Genomic DNA, 25,791 nt, shown 5'->3' with positions numbered 1-25,791 from the left:
TTTAATGTTCCAAACAAAAAAACATAGGTTTATGAATATATCAATTATTAATACTATATTATTTATAATGTACCAAGCAAGTATTCAGGCAACTACAGTGATTTAATAACAATTAACCCAATTAACAATTACTCATATAATAGGTTATAAAATATGGGTGCTGCCTAAACATCCTGATTAATCTAATTCAAATTAGAATAAACCTATTAGTAAAGCATGAATCATAGTTTAGTGCCACAGTGAAGAATGACCTTCTGTTTAATCATGTAGATATCTTTAGTCTTTTTATAGACTGGCCACCTTGGTGTGTCTCGGGTCACTTTGACTCGAACCCCTTGGGAGTGTGTGTGTCTGTCTGTGTTCATTCACGTGAAAAGACCCCCCCCCCGACACGGAGGCCTATGCAAGCAAGCTTTCCCCCACCAAACGACACCGAGACCGTTTTATCTTTCCAACTCGCAACAGTAGTCTCCCCCTCCTCCCTCTCTCTCTCTTTTCAGTTCAGCGCTTTTTTTCTCCTACTGTGAAGTGAACTGCCGCCATGTTCTTCTGAGCCAGTATGACAGTCAGACGGGAGGAAGAGAGACAGGGACACAGTCTGTGACTAAAACCGCGGTTTAACTCAGCTTTTCGGAGAATGAGCCACATATTTTAACGCCACTGAACGTTTAGAAAGGTGGAAGTTTTCCGTTTAAAAAAAATTGAAACCGAAGAGCAGTTCTGTTTTACAGCGAAATCGGCGTGTCCGGATGTTACAGCGCGATATATTTTATTTTCCTATGGCGTAGGCACCTTTTTATAAAGGCAGATCTTTTTACATATTTGGGGGGTCGGAGGGGCGCCTCCGGTCGAATCTATAAGCACATCTAGTCTGTTTTTAAAAAGCTGTTTTTTAACCGAAAAAATACACGAGTAAATGTCTAATTTGTGTGAAATAGAAGAAAAACACATTCCAACATTCGTTCGTGACTCTGAAAGGATGACTATCGACACTAACGGGATTTAATTGGTGTTTTGGACGTTTAATTGATTATCAAAGACTCATCATTTGCCGTCTACGAGATTTTAAAGACGACGATAGGGGAAATACTATAATTTCCTTCCTTGAAGCCCTACGGTGAGCGGATTCCAAAGATGACGGGCTCTACCCCGGCAGACATGGTGAGAAATTGTGCCAAATGTTTCAGAAGAAAAATGTTACCAGTTCGGTGCCCTCCAACGTCAAATTCATATTGTGAATAGGTCTATAATAAATGATCTTATTAGTGTGAACAAACTCTGTCTACAGGCTGAAGAATAGACCAACTTGAAGATGACTAGATAACGACATTAATCAATCAAATAATGTTATTTTGGCTGGTCAGATTGCTATCATTTATTTTTGTATGAAATAAAATGATAATGATTAAGCGATATTTGATATTAAATAATGAAAAGGACGAGAAGCACAGATAGCAGCAGTAGGTACAACATTTGGCACAGTGGGGCTACTGTTTACATTTAGCTGCTGTCTGTGTGGGGTGCCCTTGCAGTCCTCAGTCATATAGGCAAAGGCGTAACTTTGCGGGGGGTCAGGGTTAATGGGTTCCGGTGTTCCGGGCTCCCCCCCAGGAGAATAATAAAATAAAAAATAGCTGTGAAATGGTTGTTTCTGGTGAATTTTTAAGGGAAAATACACCCAAATTCTCACCTGATGATCTGTTGGTCCTCTCCCTGCCTCCACATGGGCAGTGCTCTTTCTACTAGGGATGTAAGAAATGGTCAATTCTGCTTAAAGTTTTTCTGTTAAAATTATCAGAAAAATCATACAATTTCACACCAATTTACAATGCAGAATAATGGTCATATTATGTATGTATGATCTACCACAACCCTTCACAGACAGAGAACCCTTCACAGACAGAGAACCCTTCACAGACAGAGAACCCTTTACAGGCAGAGAACCCTTTACAGGCAGAGAACCCTTTACAGGCAGAGAACCCTTTACAGGCAGAGAACCTTTCACAGACAGAGAACCCTTCACAGACAGAGAACCCTTTACAGGCAGAGAACCCTTTACAGGCAGAGAACCCTTCACAGACAGAGAACCCTTCACAGACAGAGCACCCTTTACAGGCAGAGAACCCTTTACAGGCAGAGAACCCTTTACAGGCAGAGAACCCTTTACAGGCAGAGAACCCTTTACAGACAGAGAACCCTTTACAGGCAGAGAACCCTTTACAGGCAGAGAACCCTTTACAGACAGAGAACCCTTTACAGACAGAACACAGCTACAGTAACATGTAGATTGCAAAAATTAGTAACTTTTTCAGACAAAAAAAAAAAAGTGACTGTAGAATTCTGCTCCAGCATGTTCTGTATTTTTTTCCCTAAAAACAATAAATGTTGCTGATTTGATGTACTGCTGTTGTTTTTTATACTGTGTTTTTATGGTATGGTAGCTAGATGTTTTATTTCTACTAAATGTTTTGGTAAATCACGGTATTTAACAAACTTTAAAGTACTTTTTTTTAAGGAGAGATGGTCATTTGATTGACAGTTCTGGTTGCCTAGTGATGGACTTTAGTCCTGCTTCAGAAGCCTCATTCCTTTTCAGACAAGTAAAATGCCCATTCATATCTCCAGAGAAGGTTTCGTGTTGGCATTTAAACATGTCTTGTGTAAGCCTACCCTAACAAACAGACAAACAAACATGCCGAGGCGCTTTCAAGGGGCCACATTCCATTATGTCTGAAAAGGATAATGGATAAAGGCTGGTAGCCTACTGTAATTTCATATTATGAGGCTAAAATGAAGAGTAGGCTACCCCGTGCTCGCAAGACTGGCCCGAAGATACCTCTGTATCCTGGTGACATCAGTGCCATGAGTAGACTAGGATATTCTACACGCAACAGACCGAAGACTGAAAACACACTTGAATCATTAGCCAAGAGACAGAGCAGGCAGGCCACGTTCTGGTAATCTGCATCTCGCAATGTCTTGTCTTGCATGCATTGCAAATTCACCAAAGTAGTCTAAAGTTCACCTCTTCCTCTCTGGTTTTATTTGAATTACACAACTTTCCCAGGCCTTTATAGCCTATCGACTATAACACCGAAAATGCTGTGTTTTGTGATAACTGCACTGTGATTTTAATTAAGTGGTGAAAAAGCAAAGAAAAAACAGTGTTTCGGTTAGGGATTTTTCTGAATGTTAAAGATTCCAACCTCGTTTAAATGTTTTAACATTTAAACGTTCACACCCCTCCTCTCTACTGACTGTCTCTGACCCCTGCCAAATTAAATCACAATGATGGCAACAACTGTTTTCTTCGAGCACTTGGGCTACAGTCAGCAAAGATGAGGAGTTGAACTGATAGTGTCTTATAACACACATTCTCACGGATTGACCAGTTCCTCCTTTCCTTGCCTCGCCTCAACATGGGCGGTGCAATCTCACTCTTTCGATTGCCTGTCTTTGATCCCTGCCACGATCATATGACATTGACATGTGAGTCATTTAGCAGACGCTCTTATCCAGAGCCACGTACAGTTAGTGAGTCATTTAGCAGATGCTCTTATCCAGAGCCACGTACAGTTAGTGAGTCATTTAGCAGATGCTCTTATCCAGAGCCATTTACAGTTAGTGAGTCATTTAGCAGATGCTCTTATCCAGAGCCATTTACAGTTAGTGAGTCATTTAGCAGACGCTCTTATCCAGAGCCATGTACAGTTAGTGAGTCATTTAGCAGACGCTCTTATCCAGAGCCATTTACAGTTAGTGAGTCATTTAGCAGACGCTCTTATCCAGAGACACGTACAGTTAGTGAGTCATTTACAGTTAGTGAGTCATTTAGCAGACGCTCTTATCCAGAGACACTTACAGTTAGTGAGTCATTTAGAAGACGCTCTTATCCAGAGCCACGTACAGTTAGTGAGTCATTTAGCAGACGCACTTATGCAGAGCCACGTACAGTTAGTGAGTCATTTAGCAGATGCTCTTATCCAGAGCCACGTACAGTTAGTGAGTCATTTAGCAGATGCTCTTATCCAGAGCCACGTACAGTTAGTGAGTCATTTAGCAGACGCTCTTATCCAGAGCCACGTACAGTTAGTGAGTCATTTAGCAGACGCTCTTATCCAGAGCCATTTACAGTTAGTGAGTCATTTAGCAGATGCTCTTATCCAGAGCCATTTACAGTTAGTGAGTCATTTAGCAGACGCTCTTATCCAGAGCCACGTACAGTTAGTGAGACATTTAGCAGATGCTCTTATCCAGAGCCACGTACAGTTAGTGAGTAATTTAGCAGACGCTCTTATCCAGAGCCATTTACAGTTAGTGAGTCATTTAGCAGATGCTCTTATCCAGAGCCATTTACAGTTAGTGAGTCATTTAGCAGACGCTCTTATCCAGAGCCATTTACAGTTAGTGAGTCATTTAGCAGATGCTCTTATCCAGAGCCACGTACAGTTAGTGAGTCATTTAGCAGACGCTCTTATCCAGAGCCACGTACAGTTAGTGAGTCATTTAGCAGACGCTCTTATCCAGAGCCACGTACAGTTAGTGAGTAATTTAGCAGATGCTCTTATCCAGAGCCACGTACAGTTAGTGAGTAATTTAGCAGACGCTCTTATCCAGAGCCACGTACAGTTAGTGAGTCATTTAGCAGACGCTCTTATCCAGAGCCACGTACAGTTAGTGAGTAATTTAGCAGATGCTCTTATCCAGAGCCACGTACAGTTAGTGCATTCATCTTAAGATCGCTAGGTGGGACAACCACATATCACAGGCATGGAAAGTATATTTTTCCCCAATGAAGTAGCTATCAGTAGAGTCAGAGTTAGGGGGGGGGGGTTAGTGCTGTCATCAAGACAAAGGGTGGCTATTTTGAAGAATCTCAAATCTCAAATATATTTAGATTTGTTTAACACATTTTTTGGTTACTACATGATTCCATATGTGTTATTTCATCGTTTTGATGCCGTCACTGTTATTCTACAATGTAGAAAATAGTAAAAATAAAGAAAACCCTTGAATGAGTAGGTGTTCTAAAACTTTTGACTGGTAGTGTATATTTTAATTTTTTTTTACTAATGTTGCTGTCCCAACTACAACAAAAAAAAATGTAATTTTATCATTGAAACATTGAATTGAATTACTGTAGAATTCCATTCATTCCAATACCCCATACTGACAAAACACATTTGCGAAACTATTCAGACCCTTTGGCAGTGATTACAGCCTCGAGTCACCTTGGGTATGATGCTACAAGCTTGGCACACCTGTATTTGGGGAGTTTCTCCCATTCTTATCTACAGATCCTCTCAAGCTCTGTCAGGTTGGATGGGGAGAGTCGCTGGTCCATTAGATTCCTGGACTATTCCACGAATGCCATGGTAGGCTAACGTTGTAATAATGTTGGGATAATGAGTTCAGTTGGGATTGTGTCTGACTGTGGCCTAACTCTGAGGGGTTGTGTGTGTGTTTGTTTGTGTTCTTCCTCATACCACATGAGGACTGCTATAACCTGTCCAACCATAGACGAGGTATGAATGCCCAGGGCTTGGAGGTCTGCCATAGGCTAGTAATTATAATACGCTGACTACCCTAGGAACTCTCACAATCTTTCTCGCGCTCTATCACTCTCTCTCCCTGCGACAGTACTGTAATTCAGTCATAGTAAAGAAAATGTCTGATGGGCAAGTGTGTGTGTGTGTGTGTGTGTGTGTGTGTGTGGCAGCGATAAGTGTTCAGCTGGATGAGAGAGAGGGTCAGAGTTGGAGGTGAAGACGGAGCTGTAGAATAAAGCCTATGAATATATCCACTTTTTTTAACCAGAGAGAAGGATATTTTTGGTTATTAAAAGAGAGGAAGAGGGACGGAGGAACAGAGGAGGGGAAATAAACACACAGAGGAATCAAGAAGGTGTCTCATCACTGTGTGGTCCTCACCTGTGAAGTGTGGAGGTGTGGGGCAGGAACGTCATAACAATGGAAGTGTGTGTGTGTGTGTGTCTCAGTGTTCTGTTCCAGTGTTCTAAGGTTCTAGAAGGACTGAGTTTAGGAGCCCATTGTGAGGTTATTAAGTAGAATCAATTAGAATGGTCGTAATGGACTGGGTCATTCCGTACTCCACAAAAGGTTGAATACCCTTCTGTTCTAGCTAGCACACACAGTTGAATGTAGCAGGGGTTAAAGGTCAGAGGTGTGTGTGGGCTGGGGGTGAAAGAGAGAGAGAGAGGAAGGAGGGATGGAGTGGGTTCCTTGTGGTTGAAAAGCCCATCCTGTATCACCTTTCATATAATAAGCTTTGATTTCTAGTCAAACAGATGGAAAAGGGGTCTTAGAAAACATCTACCAGAACAAGTCTTAAACAGTTTTAGGAATACATCAAAACAGTAATGTTGAAGTAAAGACCCCTGTACACTAATATCAACACTTATATTTAGTTTTGCTGAAATGATTTGCCTTCCGTAAGTTTAAAAAACATTGCCTTGTGCGTTGTAATTCTGTTACCACATATCTTGAAGATATTTTTCTAATTTCTCTCCCTCATGAGGAGAGAGGATAATGAAAGTTCACAGAAGTAACAAGTTATGGTAGACCTATCAATTAATTATATTATTTTTTAAGTTATATCAACTTTGTTTATGAATTATTAAGTGATTAAAACTCATTCTGTTACCAAAATCAGTAACGCAATTATTGATATTTTGAATTGGCTACAATGGGAAAATCATAGTAGTCACAAACCACAGTTGGGTCACCTGCTACTGTCCTCCCTTCTACTAACATACTGTTATGTTCAGTACTACTGTCCTCCCTTCTACTAACATACTGTTATGTTCAGTACTACTGTCCTCCCTTCCACTGGCATACTGTTATGTTCAGTACTACTGTCCTCCCTTCCACTGGTATACTGTTATGTTCAGCACTACTGTCCTCCCTTCTACTGGTATACTGTTATGTTCAGTACTACAGTCCTCCATTCCACTGGTATACTGTTATGTTCAGTACTACTGTCCTCCCTTCTACTGGTATACTGTTATGTTCAGCACTACTGTCCTCCCTTCTACTGGTATACTGTTATGTTCAGTACTACAGTCATCCATTCCACTGGTATACTGTTATGTTCAGTACTACTGTCCTCCCTTCTACTGGTATACTGTTATGTTCAGCACTACTGTCCTCCCTTCTACTGGTATACTGTTATGTTCAGTACTACAGTCATCCATTCCACTGGTATACTGTTATGTTCAGTACTACTGTCCTCCCTTCTACTGGTATACTGTTATGTTCAGCACTACTGTCCTCCCTTCTACTGGTATACTGTTATGTTCAGTACTACAGTCCTCCATTCCACTGGTATACTGTTATGTTCAGTACTACTGTCCTCCCTTCTACTGGTATACTGTTATGTTCAGTACTACAGTCCTCCATTCCACTGGTATACTGTTATGTTCAGTACTACTGTCCTCCCTTCTACTGGTATACTGTTATGTTCAGTACTACAGTCCTCCATTCCACTGGTATACTGTTATGTTCAGTACTACTGTCCTCCCTTCTACTGGTATACTGTTATGTTCAGTACTACTGTCCTCCCTTCTACTGGTATACTGTTATGTTCAGTACTACAGTCCTCCATTCCACTGGTATACTGTTATGCTCAGTACTACTGTCCTCCCTTCCACTGGTATACTGTTATGTTCAGTACTACTGTCCTCCCTTCTACTGACATACTGTTATGTTCAGTACTACAGTCCTCCCTTCTACTGACATACTGTTATGTTCAGTACTACTGTCCTCCCTTCTACTGGTATACTGTTATGTTCAGTACTACTGTCCTCCCTTCCACTGGCATACTGTTATGTTCAGTACTACTGTCCTCCCTTCTACTAACATACTGTTATGTTCAGTACTACTGTCCTCCCTTCTACTAACATACTGTTATGTTCAGTACTACTGTCCTCCCTTCTACTAACATACTGTTATGTTCAGTACTACTGTCCTCCCTTCTACTAACATACTGTTATGTTCAGTACTACTGTCCTCCCTTCTACTAACATACTGTTATGTTCAGTACTACTGTCCTCCCTTCTACTAACATACTGTTATGTTCAGTACTACTGTCCTCCCTTCTACTAACATACTGTTATGTTCAGTACTACTGTCCTCCCTTCTACTAACATACTGTTATGTTCAGTACTACAGTCCTCCCTTCTACTGGCATGCTGTTATGTTCAGTACTACTGTCCTCCCTTCTACTGGTATACTGTTATGTTCAGTACTACTGTCCTCCCTTCCACTGGTATACTGTTATGTTCAGTACTACTGTCCTCCCTTCTACTAACATACTGTTATGTTCAGTACTACTGTCCTCCCTTCTACTGGTATACTGTTATGTTCAGTACTACTGTCCTCCCTTCTACTAACATACTGTTATGTTCAGTACTACTGTCCTCCCTTCTACTAACATACTGTTATGTTCAGTACTACTGTCCTCCCTTCTACTGGTATACTGTTATGTTCAGTACTACTGTCCTCCCTTCTACTAACATACTGTTATGTTCAGTACTACTGTTCTCCCTTCTACTGGCATACTGTTATGTTCAGTACTACTGTCCTCCCTTCTACTGGCATACTGTTATGTTCAGTACTACTGTCCTCCCTTCTACTAACATACTGTTATGTTCAGTACTACTGTCCTCCCTTCTACTAACATACTGTTATGTTCAGTACTACTGTCCTCCCTTCTACTAACATACTGTTATGTTCAGTACTACTGTCCTCCCTTCTACTGGTATACTGTTATGTTCAGTACTACTGTCCTCCCTTCTACTAACATACTGTTATGTTCAGTACTACTGTCCTCCCTTCTACTGACATACTGTTATGTTCAGTACTACTGTCCTCCCTTCTACTGGTATACTGTTATGTTCAGTACTACTGTCCTCCCTTCTACTGGCATACTGTTATGTTCAGTACTACTGTCCTCCCTTCTACTAACATACTGTTATGTTCAGTACTACTGTCCTCCCTTCTACTAACATACTGTTATGTTCAGTACTACTGTCCTCCCTTCTACTGGTATGCTGTTATGTTCAGTACTACTGTCCTCCCTTCTACTAACATACTGTTATGTTCAGTACTACTGTCCTCCCTTCTACTGACATACTGTTATGTTCAGTACTACTGTCCTCCCTTCTACTGGTATACTGTTATGTTCAGTACTACTGTCCTCCCTTCTACTGGCATACTGTTATGTTCAGTACTACTGTCCTCCCTTCTACTAACATACTGTTATGTTCAGTACTACTGTCCTCCCTTCTACTAACATACTGTTATGTTCAGTACTACTGTCCTCCCTTCTACTAACATACTGTTATGTTCAGTACTACTGTCCTCCCTTCTACTAACATACTGTTATGTTCAGTACTACTGTCCTCCCTTCTACTAACATACTGTTATGTTCATTACTACTGTCCTCCCTTCTACTAACATACTGTTATGTTCAGTACTACTGTCCTCCCTTCTACTGGTATACTGTTATGTTCAGTACTACTGTCCTCCCTTCTACTAACATACTGTTATGTTCAGTACTACTGTCCTCCCTTCTACTGGTATACTGTTATGTTCAGTACTACTGTCCTCCCTTCTACTAACATACTGTTATGTTCAGTACTACTGTCCTCCCTTCCACTGGCATACTGTTAATGTTCAGCAAATTTTTCTTCTCTTTCTGTCATGTGGTGGTCAAAGCAAGACTGTGAAAACAGTCTGGATAACCCCTCCCTCCCTCCCACTCACTTTCCTCTGTCGCTCTCTCTTTCATCTCTGTCTCCATTTAATGTCACCTCGCCCGGCTCCGACAGACACCTAACATGACACCTACCGTCTTTCCATTTACTGTAACAAGCACCGACCGACACCGGACGTCCATGGACGTTGAAAAGTAGTTTTGTAATTTTGGTCAGTCTGCCCTGGCTGGACCAAATCTGAACCAATCATAGACGTCTATGCTTCACAAGTTCGGACAGTGCAGTAGAGAACGGTGCTCTGCTGTAGAGAACGGTGCTCTGCTGTAGAGAACGGTGCTCTGCTGTAGAGAACGGTGCTGTCCTGTAGAGAACGGTGCTCTGCTGTAGAGAACGGTGCTCTGCTGTAGAGAACGGTGCTGTCCTGTAGAGAACGGTGCTCTGCAGTGGAGAACGGTGCTCTGCTGTAGAGAACGGTGCTCTGCTGTAGAGAACGGTGCTCTGCTGTAGAGAACGGTGCTCTGCTGTAGAGAACGGTGCTGTCCTGTAGAGAACGGTGCTCTGCTGTAGAGAACGGTGCTCTGCTGTAGAGAACGGTGCTCTGCTGTAGAGAACGGTGCTGTCCTGTAGAGAACGGTGCTGTCCTGTAGAGAACGGTGCTGTAGAGAACGGTGCTGTACTTTACTGTACTCAAAACGTCTACTGTACTCTACTCTAATGTACTGTGCGGTACTGTGATGTCCAAACTTGTGAAATATAGGCGTCTGTGATTGGTTCAGATTTGGTCTGGTCCTGACCAACCAAAATGTGGTCTTGTTTGGGGGCGGGGCTTGTTACAATAATAGCCATTGTGTTGAATAATACCCAAATATACAAAAGAAGAATATTGCATATTTCCACCTTTGTGTACCTATTCAGGATACTTCACCATGAAGAGAATGACATTCATATCGATAATTATGCATTTCTGTATAGTACAAATCAGGGACCCAGGATTTAATTCTGTTATCATCATTCTGTTACCGGATGTAAATCCACTTCACTTACTGTAGTTCAATAATCACAATAGATGTTTTCAAAGTCAAGGTGTGAAGTCATAGCTGACACCCCAGTCTTTCTGCAGACATCATTTGAATCTTCATTCTGAGCAGATGTTTAACTGAGTTACAGGAAAACGAGGTCGGATTAAAACCTGAGGGAGATTTATGGTAATTCTGTTTACCGTAATTCTGTTACCAAACTTTGTGTTTTAATATTTATTTTTGTGAAATGTTCTGTGTAAATTGTTCAAATTAGTCTTTGTGCATGGAGTTGTATGGTTTGTTAAACTTTGAAATCAATGGTTTTTGACATACATTTTAAAGTGAGAAATCTGAGTCAAAGCGTAATTCAGTTACCGTGGAATTGACACACACACACACACACACACACACACATACATACATACATACATACATACATACATACATACAGAAGGAGGGGAAAGAGCCTTGCAGTCATTCCTTAGCTGTCTCAGAACTAGTGCTGCTCTGACTAAATGATGACTACAAAATGGCATGTAGGTTGACGATGTCATTCCCAGGATAAAGGATGTATTGCGTCAGTTTGATGTCGTGTCACGTGTAGACAAGGCCGTATGGGCTACGGGGGAATAGGCTAGTTCATTAAGAGATATAGATGTCCAGATAAAGCTCATTGGTACAAACATATAATCAATCAATCACTTATGTAACGGTTACGGAATAGACCACCGCTGGTGTGTGTGTACGTGGCTGGGGTGTGAATAGTTCTGCCAACACTTTACTCGTGTTTATATGTATGTATGTATGTATGTATGTATGTATGTATGTATGTATGTATGATATGTATGTATGATATGTATGTATGTATGTATGTATGTATGTATGTATGTATGTATGTATGTATGTATGTATGTATGTATGTATGTATGTATGTATGTATATATTCACACACACACACACACACACACACACACACACACACACACACACACACACACACACACACACACACACACAGTTGAAGTCAGAAGTTTACATACACTTAGGTTGGAGTCATTAAAACTCATTTTTCAACAACTCCACAAATTACTTGTTAACAAACTATAGTTTTGGCAAGTCGGTTAGGACATCTACTCTGTGCACGACAAGTAATTTTTCCAACAATTGTTTACAGACAGAATATTTCACTTGTCTACTGTATCACAATTCCAGTGGGTCAGAAGTTTACATACGCTAAGTTGACTGTGTCTTTAAACAGCTTGGAAAATTCCAGAAAATGATGTCATGGCTTTAGAAGCTTCTGATAGGCTAATTGACATAATTTGAGTCAATTGGAGGTGTATCTGTGGATGTATTTCAAGACCTACTTTCAAACTCAGTGCCTCTTTGCTTGACATCATGGGAAAATCAAAAGAATTCAGCCAAGACCTCAGAAAAAAAAATAGTAGACCTCCACAAGTCTGGTTCATCCTTGGGAGCAATTTCCAAATGCCTGCAGGCACCACATTCATCTGTACAAACAATAGTACGCAAGTATAAACACCATGGGACCACGCAGCCGTCATACCCCTCAGGAAGGAGACGTGTTCTGTCTCCTAGAGATGAACGTACTTTGGTGCGAAAAGTGCAAATCAATCCTAGAACAACAGCAAAGGACCATTTGAAGATGCTGGAGGAAACCGGTACAAAAGTATCTATATCCACAGTAAAACAAGTCCAATATTGACATAACCTGAAAGGCCGCTCAGCAAGGAAGAAGCCACTGCTCCAAAACCGCCATAAAAAAGCCAGACTATGGTTTGCAACTGCACATGGGGACAAAGATTGTACTTTTTGGAGAAATGTCCTCTGGCCTGATGAAACAAAAATAGAACTGTTTGGCCATAATGACCATCGTTATGTTTGGAGGAAAAAGGGGGAAGCTTGCAAGCCGAAGAACACCATCCCAACCGTGAAGCACGGAGGTGGCAGCATCAGGTTGTGGGGGTGCTTTGCTGCAGGAGGGACTGGTGCACTTCACAAAATAGATGGCATCATGAGGATTTCAAAATTATGTGGCTGTATTGAAGCAACATCTCAAGACATCAGTCAGGAAGTTAAAGCTTGGACGCAAATGGGTCTTCCAAATGGACAATGATCCCAAGCATTCTTCCAAAGTTGTGGAAAAATGGCTTAAGGACAACAAAGTCAAGGTATTGGAGTGGCCAACACAAAGCCCTGACCTCAATCCTATGGAAGATTTGTGGACAGAACTTAAAAAGTGTGTGCGAGCAAGGAGGCCTACAAACCTGACTCAGTTACACCAGCTCTGTCAGGAGGAATGGGCCAAAATTCACCCAACTTATTGTGGGAAGCTTGTGGAAGGCTACCTGAAATGTTTGACCCAAGTTAAACAATTTAAAGGCAATGCTACCAAATTCTATTTGAGTGTATGTAAACTTCTGACCCACTGGGAATGTGATGAAAGAAATAAAAGCTGAAATGAATCGTTCTCTGTACTAATATTCTGACATTTCACATTCTTAAAATGAAGTGGTGATCCTAACTGACCTAAGAGAGGGAATTTTTACTAGGATTAAATGTCAGGAATTGTGAAAGACTGAGATTAAATGTATTTGGCTAAGGTGTATGTAAACTTCCGACTTTAACTGTGTAATTTATATATATATAAAAAATGTTTTATTACTAATAAACCCAGTTCGTTATAAGACCTTTTTGTCCATGTTTGTTCAGCTTAACTCACCTGATAGAAAGGTGCATTAGGAAGACAAGAAGAGAGACAGGTAGGTGTTAAACAGGTGTATGTATTATGAAACCAGCTGTAACCTGTCTGACCTGTTCAGAATGCTGTCACTGTGAGACTAACCAGGAAGTGGAGCTCTGACCCAGCACCGTGAGGAAGGAAAGGGACAAGGCTCTGGTATACACAAAGGGACAAGGCTCAAAGGGACAAGGCTCACAAAGGGACAAGGCTCTGGTATAACTCTGGGAGGACTAACTCCAGAGAATAGACAAAGAAATGGGAAGAGGGAATGGTGTAGGCCAGCATCCCGGAGGCTGCTCTTCATTGTTGACGTCGAGACTGGTGTTTTGCGGGTACATTTAATGAAGCTGCCAGTTGAAGCCTTCAGAGGCATCTGTTTCTCAAACTAGACATTAGAGTACCCGCAAAACACCAGTCTCAACGTCAACAGTGAAGAGGCAACTCCAGGATGCTTGCCTTCTAGGCAGAGTTCCTCTGTCCAGTGTCTGTGTTCTTTTGCCCATCATAATCTTTTCTTTTTATTGGCCAGTCTGAGATATGGCTTTTTCTTTGCAACTCTGCCTAGAAGGCCAGCATCCCAGAGTTGCCTCCTCACTGTTGACGTTGAGACTGGTGTTTTGCGGGTACTATTTAATGAAGCTGCCAGTTGAGGACTTGTGACATGTCTGTTTCTCAAACTAGACACTCTAATGCATTTGTCCTCTTGCTCAGTTGTGCCTTCCACTCCTCTCTCTGTTCTGGTTAGAGCCAGTTTGTGCTGTTCTGTGAAGGGAGTACTACACAGCGTTGTACGCGATCTTCAGTTTCTTGTCAATTTATCGCATGGCATATCTTTAATTTCTCAGAACAAGAATAGACTGACAAGTTTCTGAAGAAAGTTATTTGTTTCTGGCCATTTTGAGCCTGTAATCGAACCCACAAATGCTGACGCTCCAAATTCTCAACTAGTCTAAAGAAGGCCAGTTTTATTGCTTCTTTAATTAGAACAACAGTTTTCAGCTGTGCTAACATAATTGCAAAAGGTTTTTCTAATGATCAATTAGCCTTTTAAAATGATAAACTTGGATTAGCTAACACACACACACATACACAGTGCATTAGAAAAGTATTCAGACCCCTTGACTTTTCCCACATTTTGTTACATTACAGCCTTATTCTACAATAGATTAAATGTAAAAAAAATCCTCATCGGTCTTCACAGAAAACCCCATAATGATAAGTGAAAACAGGTTTTTAGACATTTCTACAAATTGTTTAAAAAGGAAAATCAAATACCTTATTTACATAAGTATTCTGACCTTTTGCAGTGAGACTTAAAATTGAGTTCAGGTGCATCCTGTTTCCGTTGATCATCCTTGAGATGTTTCTACAACTTGATTGGAGTCCACCTGTGTTTAAATTCAATTGATTGGACATGATTTGGAATTGCACACACCTGTCAATAAATGTCAGAGCAAAAACCAAGCCGGGAGGTCGAAGGAATTATCTGTATAGATTGTCGAGGCACAGATCTGGGGAAAAGTATAAAAATTCTGCAGCATTGAAGGTACCCAAGAACACATTGGCCTCCATCATTATTAAATGGAAGAAGTTTGGAACCACCAAGACTCTTCCTAGAGCTGGCCGCCCGGCCAAACTGAGCAATTGGGGTGAAGGGCTTTGGTCAGGGAGGTGACCAAGAACCCAATGGTCACTCTGACAGAGCTCCAGAGTTCCTCTGTGGAGATGGGAGATGCTTCCAGAAGGACAACCGTCTCTGCAGCACTTCACCAATCAAGCCTTTATGGTAGAGGGGCCAGACAGAAGCCACTCCTCTGTAGAAGGCACACGACAGCCCGCTTGGAGTTTGCCAAAAGGCTCCTAAAGGACTCTCAGAACATGAGAAACAAGATTCTTTGGTCTGATGAAACCAAGATTGAACTCTTTGGCCTGAATGCCAAGGGTCACAGCTGGAGGAAACCTGGCAGCATCCCTACTGTGAAACATGGTGGTGGCAACATCATGCAGTGGGAATGTTTTTTCAGCGGCAGGGACTGGGAGACTAGTCAGGATCGAAGGAAAGATGAACGGAACAACGTACAGAGAGATCCTTGATGAAAACCTGTTTCAGAGCGCGCAGGACCTCCGACTGGCTTCGGGACAAGTCTCAATGTCCTTTAGTGGACCAGCCAGAGCTCGAACTTGAACCTGATCGAACATCTCTGGAGAGACCTTAAAGTAGCTGTCCATCCAACCTGACAAAGCTTGAGAGGATCTGCATAGAAGAATGGGAGAAACCCCCTCAAATACAGGTGTGCCAAGCTTGTAGCGTCATACCCAAGGTGACTCGAGGCTGTAATTGCTGCCACATGTGGTTCAACAAAGTGCTGAGTAAAGGGTCTGAATACTTATGTAAATGTGATTTTTGAGTTTTTTTATTCGTAATATTTTGAAACAATTTCTAAAAACCTGTCGTTTGCTTTGTCATTATGGGTTATTTTAGTGAAGATTAATGAGGAGAAAAAAGCGATTTAATCAATTTGATAATAAGGCTGTTACGTAACAAAATGTGGAAAAAGTCAAGGGGTCGGAATACTTCCCGAATGCACTTTTACGTGTGGGTGAAGAGAGAGAGAGAGAGAGAGAGCGAGAGACTAATTTATCACCGACCTCAACCCAGTTTCTCTCAGAGCCTTCACAGTCAGCCCATTAACACCTCTCTCAGACCACAGTAAAATCTCAGTGTATTTGAGAAGAGGGGACAGAGGCAGTGTAGGGGACAGAGGCAGTGTAGGGGACAGAGGCAGTGTAGGGGACAGAGGCAGTGTAGCGGACAGAGGCAGTGTAGGGGACAGAGGGAGTGTAGGGGACAGAGGGAGTGTAGGGGACAGAGGCAGTGTAGGGGACAGAGGCAGTGTAGGGGACAGAGGCAGTGTAGGGGACAGAGGGAGTGTAGGGGACAGAGGCAGTGTAGGGGACAGAGGGAGTGTAGGGGACAGAGGTTGGCATTTTTTTATTTTATTTTATTTCACCTTTATTTAACCAGGTAGGCAAGTTGAGAACAAGTTCTCATTTACAATTGCGACCTGGCCAAGATAAAGCAAAGCAGTTCGACAACATACAACAACACAGAGTTACACATGGAGTAAACAACATACAGTCAAAAATACAGTAGAAAAAAAATAAGACTATATACAATGTGAGCAAATTAGGGACGGGCACGGTTAATCGAACGGACGTTAGTATTTGACTACTTTAGTGAGTGTTAATTTTTGAAGATATTTCTTCTGGGCTATTTTAATAATGAAAAAAGCTTTGTCAAAATGAAGTGAACTTCTTTGCCATTTTTATAACGATGTGTTGATCTACTGCTTTACATTTAACCCTCCAAAAGGTGTTTGGTGAAAGGGAAATGTGTTTTTTTTGCTTATCCCACTCCCCTTGAGACAACCTCGGATATCTGGTTACCCCCAAAAAATCCCCTGGCATTGTTTGAATAGTAAAAAATAAGTAAGTGTCCATCCTTAGTTCGAGTAGTCTGGGTTAAAGAGAGAAAGAGTTTGAGAAGGTTTGTGTGGAAGTTTTTAGAAAGCGGGAGGAAGTGAGGGATTGGCATAGTAGGGGTTAAAGAGAGGGATTGGCATAGTATGGGTTAAAGAGAGAGGAGTGAGGGATTGGCATAGTATGGGTTAAAGAGGGGGGAAGTGAGGGATTGGCATAGTAGGGGTTAAAGAGAGGGATTGGCATAGTATGGGTTAAAGAGAGAGGAGTGAGGGATTGGCATAGTAGGGGTCAAAGAGAGGGATTGCATAGTAGGGGTCAAAGAGAGGGATTGCCATAGTAGGGGTCAAAGAGAGGGATTGGCATAGTATGAGTTAAAGAGAGAGGAAGTGATGGATAGGTTTATTTCTTAAACCATTCAGCTGGGAACAGTTTCCATCCAACAGCTCTGTCCTGTTAGAGAAAGAGGAGCACGGTTACATCACCACTATAGCTATTGGGGGGGGGGGACGACGACGACGACGACAGACAGACAGACAGACAGGAAGAGAGAGAGAATACATTCACTACAGCTGAAAAAAGGGGGGGGGCAGACAGACAGGAAGAGAGAGAGAATACATTCACTACAGCTGAAAAAAGAGGGAGGGAGGGAGGGAGGGAGCGAGGGGGAGAGAATTACATTCACCACAAAATCGAATACATTTTTTTTTCTTCACATGTTTCGTAGACTAACAGTGAAATGCTGACTTACAGCCTTTTCAAGAGTTAACAGAGTTAAAGATAAGATATAAAATAAAACATATAATTAATGACATGAGGAATAAATACACAGAGAATAACGAAGGGAGGAGGGAGAGGGGAGAGGGGAGAGGGAGGGAGGGAGAGGGAGGGAGGGAGAGGGGAGAGGGAGGGAGAGGGAGGGAGAGGAGAGGGGAGAGGGGGAGGGGGGGACAGACGGAGGCGGAGGGACAGACGGAGGCGGAGGGACAGACGGAGGCGGAAGGACAGAGGGAGGCGGAAGGACAGAGGGAGGCGGAGGGACAGACAGGGAGAGAGGGAGGCGGAGGGACAGACAGGGAGAGAGAGAGGCGGAGGGACAGACAGGGAGAGAGAGAGGCGGAGGGACAGACAGGGAGAGAGAGAGGCGGAGGGACAGACAGGGAGAGAGAGAGGCGGAGGGACAGACGGAGAGAGAGAGGCCGAGGGACAGACAGGGAGAGAGAGAGGCCGAGGGACAGACAGGGAGAGAGAGAGGCGGAGGGACAGACAGGGAGAGAGAGAGGCGGAGGGACAGACAGGGAGAGAGAGAGGCGGAGGGACAGACAGGGAGAGAGAGAGGCGGAGGGACAGACGAAGGGAGGAGGGAGAGGGGAGAGGGACAGACGGAGGCAGAGGGACAGACGGAGGGAGAGAGAGGCAGAGGGACAGACGGAGGCAGAGGGACAGACGGAGGCAGAGGGACAGACGGAGGCAGAGGGACAGACGGAGGGAGAGGGAGGCAGAGGGACAGACGGAGGCAGAGGGACAGACGGAGGCAGAGGGACAGACGGAGGGAGAGAGAGGCAGAGGGACAGACGGAGGCAGAGGGACAGACGGAGGGAGAGAGAGGCAGAGGGACAGACGGAGGCAGAGGGACAGACGGAGGGAGAGGGACAGACGGAGGGAGAGGGACAGACGGAGGGAGAGGGAGGCAGAGGGACAGACGGAGGGAGGGAGGCAGAGGGACAGACGGAGGGAGAGAGGCAGAGGGACAGACGGAGGGAGAGAGAGGCAGAGGGACAGACGGAGGGAGAGAGAGGCAGAGGGACAGACGGAGGGAGAGAGGCAGAGGGACAGACGGAGGGAGAGAGAGGCAGAGGGACAGACGGAGGGAGAGAGGCAGAGGGACAGATGGAGGGAGGCAGAGGGACAGACGGAGGGAGAGAGGCAGAGGGACAGACGGAGGGAGAGAGGCAGAGGGACAGACGGAGGGAGAGAGGCAGAGGGACAGACGGAGGGAGAGAGAGGCAGAGGGACAGACGGAGGCAGAGGGACAGACGGAGGCAGAGGGACAGACGGAGGGAGAGGGACAGACGGAGGGAGAGGGAGGCAGAGGGACAGACGGAGGGAGAGAGGCAGAGGGACAGACGGAGGGAGAGAGGCAGAGGGACAGACGGAGGGAGAGAGGCAGAGGGACAGACGGAGGGAGAGAGAGGCAGAGGGACAGACGGAGGCAGAGGGACAGACGGAGGCAGAGGGACAGACGGAGGGAGAGGGACAGACGGAGGGAGAGGGAGGCAGAGGGACAGACAGGGAGAGAGAGAGGCAGAGGGACAGACGGAGGGAGAGGGAAATGCATCATTATGGCCACTGCTTTAGAGACCAGACCAGTAATGTTGTAATCCAGTAGATGACATTGAATTTAATCATATTCTGAAATGAATACGATATTGATCTAGAGAAGGGGAAATTAGATTAGCAACAGACAGACAGACAGACAGACAGACAGCCTGTGTGTCTGTGCTGTATGAAAGCCTGCCTGCCTGCCTGTCTGTATGAAAGCCTGCCTGTCTGTCTGTATGAAAGCCTGCCTGTCTGTATGAAAGCCTGCCTGTCTGTATGAAAGTTGTATGTCTTGTGTAGACATAGAGACAGACATGCACATGGCTTTCGGAACACAGACACCAACAACGATATGATGCTTATTGAATTACATTGTTACAAGATGTCCTGTATAGATGAAATAAACTGTACCATTTAAAAAGGACAGTACATGGCATTCTTACGTTTTAACGAGGTCAGTCATTGGAATCCAGATATCTGTGAGATCCCGATGTCATTCAGTTCACTGATCAACAGAAGACCTTGAGGTTGGTACAGTCAGTTGGGCTGAATAGTAGCAGCAGTGAGTAGAGCAGTCAGCCAAGGTTCACGCCAGACATCTTTAACCTCCTAAACAGGATCAAGACTGATACAACCCCAACCTCTAACCCCTGAGCTGTAATCTTAATCCTAACTATCCACTATACCTAACCCATGACCTCTATCCCTTAACAGGCAGTCATACCTTCAGGTAGCATTGCGGCTTGGTTATGTGAAAATGTGTCCACTCACTACTGTAAGTCGCTCTGGATAAGAGTGTCTGCTAAATGACTCAAATGTCAATGTAAATGAATGTTACTTATAAGTACACTGTAGGTTTTGATAGAAAATACAGGTAAACAGAACATGGGAAGGTAAGATGGAGCTATAATGACATGAGGGAATCAAGAAAACAAGAAAGGAGAGGAGAGGAGAGGAGAGGGGAGGGGGAGGGGGAGGGGGAGAGGGAGGGAGGGAGAGAGAGGGAGGGAGGGAGAGAGAGAGAGAGAGAGAGAGAGAGAGAGAGAGAGAGAGGGAGAGAGAGGGAGGAAAAAAAAAAACCAGAAACAGGTTGGAAGACAAACAGGGTTGGAGGTAGAGAGAGGGGGATGCAGAGGTAGAGATACAGAGAGAGAGGACGGAAAGAGGGTAGAGAGAGAGGGTAGAGAGAGAGGGTAGAGACAGCCTTCATGCGTTCTTGCACACATTTGTCATCATCGCGTGCAGAAGTCTACACGACCTTCCTCCAACTGGGAATAATGTGTATTTGTGTATGACCAGAGAAGACTTGGACTAATTCTCAGGATGTGTCCATATGTGTGTGTGTGTGTGCGTGCGCATGTGTGTGAACACTTCCTCATTCTTGGACCAAAATGACTGAGGGTTTTTAATCCATCTCATCATTTATACATGGAGTGTTGCAAAACAGGAAACACAAACAGAAAATACACACTCTGTGGATGTGTGTGTATGTGTGTGACTCTTTCTTCAGCCAGTAGTGTATCTGACTAGACTGCAGCAGGGCAGACTATACTAGGCACATGTTCTTAATGTAGGTCACGGCAAGGTTAAGGATTACTTGATTGATTGATCCATTCATTAATTGATTGATTGGATTTATATAGAGCTTCTCGACTTAAAGGATCAGAGCACTAGGGTTTGTGGTTACAATCTTATTTGTATCAGTCCTTTCTAGCATGGTCAAATAGTGATATCCTGTCTGTCCTCATGGTCAAATAGTGATATCCTGTCTGTCCTCATGGTCAAATAGTGATATCCTGTCTGTCCTCATGGTCAAATAGTGATATCCTGTCTGTCCTCATGGTCAAATAGTGATATCCTGTCTGTCCTCATGGTCAAATAGTGATATCCTGTCTGTCCTCATGGTCAAATAGTGATATCCTGTCTGTCCTCATGGTCAAATAGTGATATCCTGTCTGTCCTCATGGTCAAATAGTGATATCCTGTCTGTCCTCATGGTCAAATAGTGATATCCTGTCTGTCCTCATGGTCAAATAGTGATATCCTGTCTGTCCTCATGGTCAAATAGTGATATCCTGTCTGTCCTCATGGTCAAATAGTGATATCCTGTCTGTCCTCATGGTCAAATAGTGATATCCTGTCTGTCCTCATGGTCAAATAGTGATATCCTGTCTGTCCTCATGGTCAAATAGTGATATCCTGTCTGTCCTCATGGTCAAATAGTGATATCCTGTCTGTCCTCATGGTCAAATAGTGATATCCTGTCTGTCCTCATGGTCAAATAGTGATATCCTGTCTGTCCTCATGGTCAAATAGTGATATCCTGTCTGTCCTCATGGTCAAATAGTGATATCCTGTCTGTCCTCATGGTCAAATAGTGATATCCTGTCTGTCCTCATGGTCAAATAGTGATATCCTGTCTGTCCTCATGGTCAAATAGTGATATCCTGTCTGTCCTCATGGTCAAATAGTGATATCCTGTCTGTCCTCATGGTCAAATAGTGATATCCTGTCTGTCCTCATGGTCAAATAGTGATATCCTGTCTGTCCTCATGGTCAAATAGTGATATCCTGTCTGTCCTCATGGTCAAATAGTGATATCCTGTCTGTCCTCATGGTCAAATAGTGATATCCTGTCTGTCCTCATGGTCAAATAGTGATATCCTGTCTGTCCTCATGGTCAAATAGTGATATCCTGTCTGTCCTCATGGTCAAATAGTGATATCCTGTCTGTCCTCATGGTCAAATAGTGATATCCTGTCTGTCCTCATGGTCAAATAGTGATATCCTGTCTGTCCTCATGGTCAAATAGTGATATCCTGTCTGTCCTCATGGTCAAATAGTGATATCCTGTCTGTCCTCATGGTCAAATAGTGATATCCTGTCTGTCCTCATGGTCAAATAGTGATATCCTGTCTGTCCTCATGGTCAAATAGTGATATCCTGTCTGTCCTCATGGTCAAATAGTGATATCCTGTCTGTCCTCATGGTCAAATAGTGATATCCTGTCTGTCCTCATGGTCAAATAGTGATATCCTGTCTGTCCTCATGGTCAAATAGTGATATCCTGTCTGTCCTCATGGTCAAATAGTGATATCCTGTCTGTCCTCATGGTCAAATAGTGATATCCTGTCTGTCCTCATGGTCAAATAGTGATATCCTGTCTGTCCTCATGGTCAAATGGTGATATCCTGTCTGTCCTCATGATCAAATGGTGATATCCTGTCTGTCCTCATGATCAAATGGTGATATCCTGTCTGTCCTCATGATCAAATGGTGATATCCTGTCTGTCCTCATGATCAAATGGTGATATCCTGTCTGTCCTCATGGTCAAATAGTTATATCATGTCTGTCTTCATGGTCAAATAGTTATATCATGTCTGTCTTCATGGTCAAATAGTGATATCCTGCCTGTCTGTCCTCATGGTCAAATAGTGATATCCTGCCTGTCTGTCCTTCCTCATGGTCAGATAGTGATATCCTGCCTGTCTGTCTGTCCTTCCTCATGGTCAAATAGTGATATCCTGCCTGTCTGTCCTTCCTCATGGTCAAATAGTGATATCCTGCCTGTCTGTCCTTCCTCATGGTCAAATAGTGATATCCTGCCTGTCTGTCTGTCCTTCCTCATGGTCAGATAGTGATATCCTGCCTGTCTGTCCTTCCTCATGGTCAGATAGTGATATCCTGCCTGTCTGTCCTTCCTCATGGTCAGATAGTGATATCCTGGTCATGGTGTCTAGACATTCCTTACTGTAGGCCACAGCCTGGTCTAATAGACAACCACTAACATTTGTCCTGTGTGTGCAGAGCTGAAGATGATTGTAAGCAATATGATGGCTTCACTTATTTATGTATGGCTTCCGCTGTATAGCCAGTTTCTTTAGATCTGCTAACACACACACACAGATTTGCAGACAGATAACTGACAGCGCAGGACGGGGCAGGACAGGGCAGGACAGGGCAGGACGGGGCAGGGCAGAGACACATTTGTATGGACGTAAACAACGTGTGACAGCTTGTGTGTGTGTGTTAGGGACAGACTGAGGCAGGGTCACATCAGAGTGTGTGTGTGTCTCTATAGATGTGTGTGTGTGGGCCAGATGTCTGTGTGTGTTGATTTTGCTAATCTGCCCTGGGGTAGAGGGTGTGACAGTCACAGGACAAATCCAGCAAATTAAGTTATTTATAGCACGTTTATTTAATCATCTACTACACTGTCTGATAGTGGACAACATTGTCTGGCACAGAGACTGCATTATGGCTTGTCCGTGTTCGTGTGCGTACGTGAAGGGATGCCAATGGATGTTTCCATCTGGTAAATCCAGGACAGAGAGCATTTCACATCTCTGGTCCTCACACGCACACAGGCTCTGACTGCAGGGCAATACATTAGAGTCTCTCTTCTTAGCTTCTGCCCTTATTCCTTCAGTCTCATCTGAAACCTCACTCCTCTCACGCTATCTACAGAGAGTGGAGAGAGGAGAAGAAGGAAAGAACAGAAATAGTAGAGAGGGAGAGAAGGATACAGAAGGAGAGGATAGTAGTCTGTGGGATTGAGGAGGTGAGGGAGAGGAGGTGGTCGGAGGTTAGGAAGGAGGGGACAGGGGGATGAGGTGGGAAGGGAGGAGGGGAGGAGGGGACAGGGGTATGAGGTGGGAAGGGAGGAGGGGACAGGGGTATGAGGTGGTTAGTTAGGAGGGGACAGGGGGATGAGGGGGTCGGGGGCAAGGTTAAGCCCTGTAATCAACTCGCTGTGTGGTCTCCTTACATACCGCCCACAACTTTGTCTGTCTGTCTGTCTGTCTGTCTGTCTGTCTGTCTGTCTGTCTGTCTGTCTGTCTGTCTGTCTGTCTGTCTGTCTGTCTGTCTGTCTGTGATATTACAGGTATTTAGAGGTTAAGTGTGTGTCAGTGACTTGATTCTTGTAGAGGACATTTTCCAGCTGTGGAAAATCTGTGGCAGTAGCAGGATTGTTAGCAGTATTACAGATACACTGTTGTATTAAGCAGTATTGCAGATAACAGTATTGTATTAATGACAGTAGCAGTATTACAGATACACTATTGTATTAATGACAGTAGTAGTATTGTTAGCAGTATTACAGATAACACTATTGTATTAATGACAGTAGCAGTATTGTTAGCAGTATTACAGATACACTGTTGTATTAAACAGTATTAAACAGTATTAATGACAGTGGCAGTATTACAGATACAATTCAATCAATCAAAAGTATTTATTAAGCCCTTCTTACATCAGCTGATGTCACAGTGCTATACAGAAACCCAGCCTAAAATCCCAAACAGCAAACATTGCAGATGTGGAAGCACGGTGACTAGGAAAAACTCCCTAGAAAGGCCAGAATTAGGAAGAAACCTAGAGAGGAACCATGCTATGAGGGGTGGCCAGTCCTCTTCTGGCTGTGCTGGGTGGAGATTATAACAGAACATGGCCAAGATGTTCAAATTAGAGGTCGACCGATTCATCGGAATGGCCTATTAATTAGGGCCGATTTCAAGTTTTCATAACAATCGATAATCGGCATTTTTGGACACCGATCATGGCCGATTACATTGCACTCCACGGGGAGACTGCATGGCAGGCTGACTACCTGTTATGCGAGTGCAGCAAGGAGCCAAGGTAAGGTGCTAGCTAGCATTAAACGTATCTTATAAAAAACAATCAATCTTAACATAATCACACATGGTTGATGATAATACTAGTTTATCTAGCTTGTCCTGCATTGCATATAATCGATGCGGTGCCTGTTAATTTATCATTGAATCACAGCCTACTTCAACAAATGGGTGAGTTAACAAGCGCATTCGCGAAGAAAGCACTGTCGTTGCACCAATGTGTACCTAACCATAAACATCAACACCTTTCTTAAAATCAATACACAGTATATATTTTTAAACCTGCGTATTTAGTTAATATTGCCTGCTAACATGAATTTCTTTTAACTAGGGAAATTGTGTCACTTCTCTTGCGCTCTGTGCAACAGAGTCAGGGTATATGCAGCAGTTTGGGCCGCTTGGCTCGTTGCGAACTGTGTGAAGACGATTTATTCCTAACAAAGACAGCCATCTTCGCCAAACGGGGGATGATTTAACAAAATAAATTAATGTTAGCAGGCAATATTAAACTAGGGAAATTGTGTCACTTCTCTTGCGTTCATTGCACGCAGAGTCAGGGTAGATGCAACAGTTTGGGCCACCTGGCTCGTTGCGAACTAATTTGCCAGAATTTTATGACATAACATTGAAGGTTGTGCAATGTAACAGCAAGGGATGCCACCCGTTAGATGAAATACGGAACGGTTCCGTATTTCACTGAAAGAAAAAACGTTTTGCTTTTGAAATGATAGTTTCCAGATTTGACCATATTAATGACCCAAGGCTCGTATTTCTGTGTGTTATTATATTATAATTAAGTCTATGATTTGATAGAGCAGTCTGACTGAGTGGTG

At 43.5% G+C, this 25,791-nt stretch overlaps 1 protein-coding gene across 1 annotated transcript in view; it reads left to right on the top strand.

The window, feature by feature from the left end:
• The first annotated feature begins 477 nt into the window (after positions 1 to 477).
• Positions 478 to 25,791, top strand: part of ubl3a (ubiquitin-like 3a) — a 50,664-nt gene continuing 25,350 nt past the window's right edge. The window contains exon 1 of the mRNA XM_029770262.1: positions 478 to 1,161. Within this exon, the coding sequence (XP_029626122.1) occupies positions 1,135 to 1,161 (27 nt within the window). The 5' untranslated portion in view covers positions 478 to 1,134. The remainder of the gene's footprint in view (positions 1,162 to 25,791) is intronic.

This window comes from Salmo trutta, chromosome 12 (genome assembly GCF_901001165.1).
Source record: "Salmo trutta chromosome 12, fSalTru1.1, whole genome shotgun sequence".
Taxonomy (NCBI): domain Eukaryota; kingdom Metazoa; phylum Chordata; class Actinopteri; order Salmoniformes; family Salmonidae; genus Salmo; species Salmo trutta.
The sequence above is the reverse complement of the archived record's forward strand: the minus strand, read 5'-3'. Positions and strand labels throughout refer to the sequence as shown.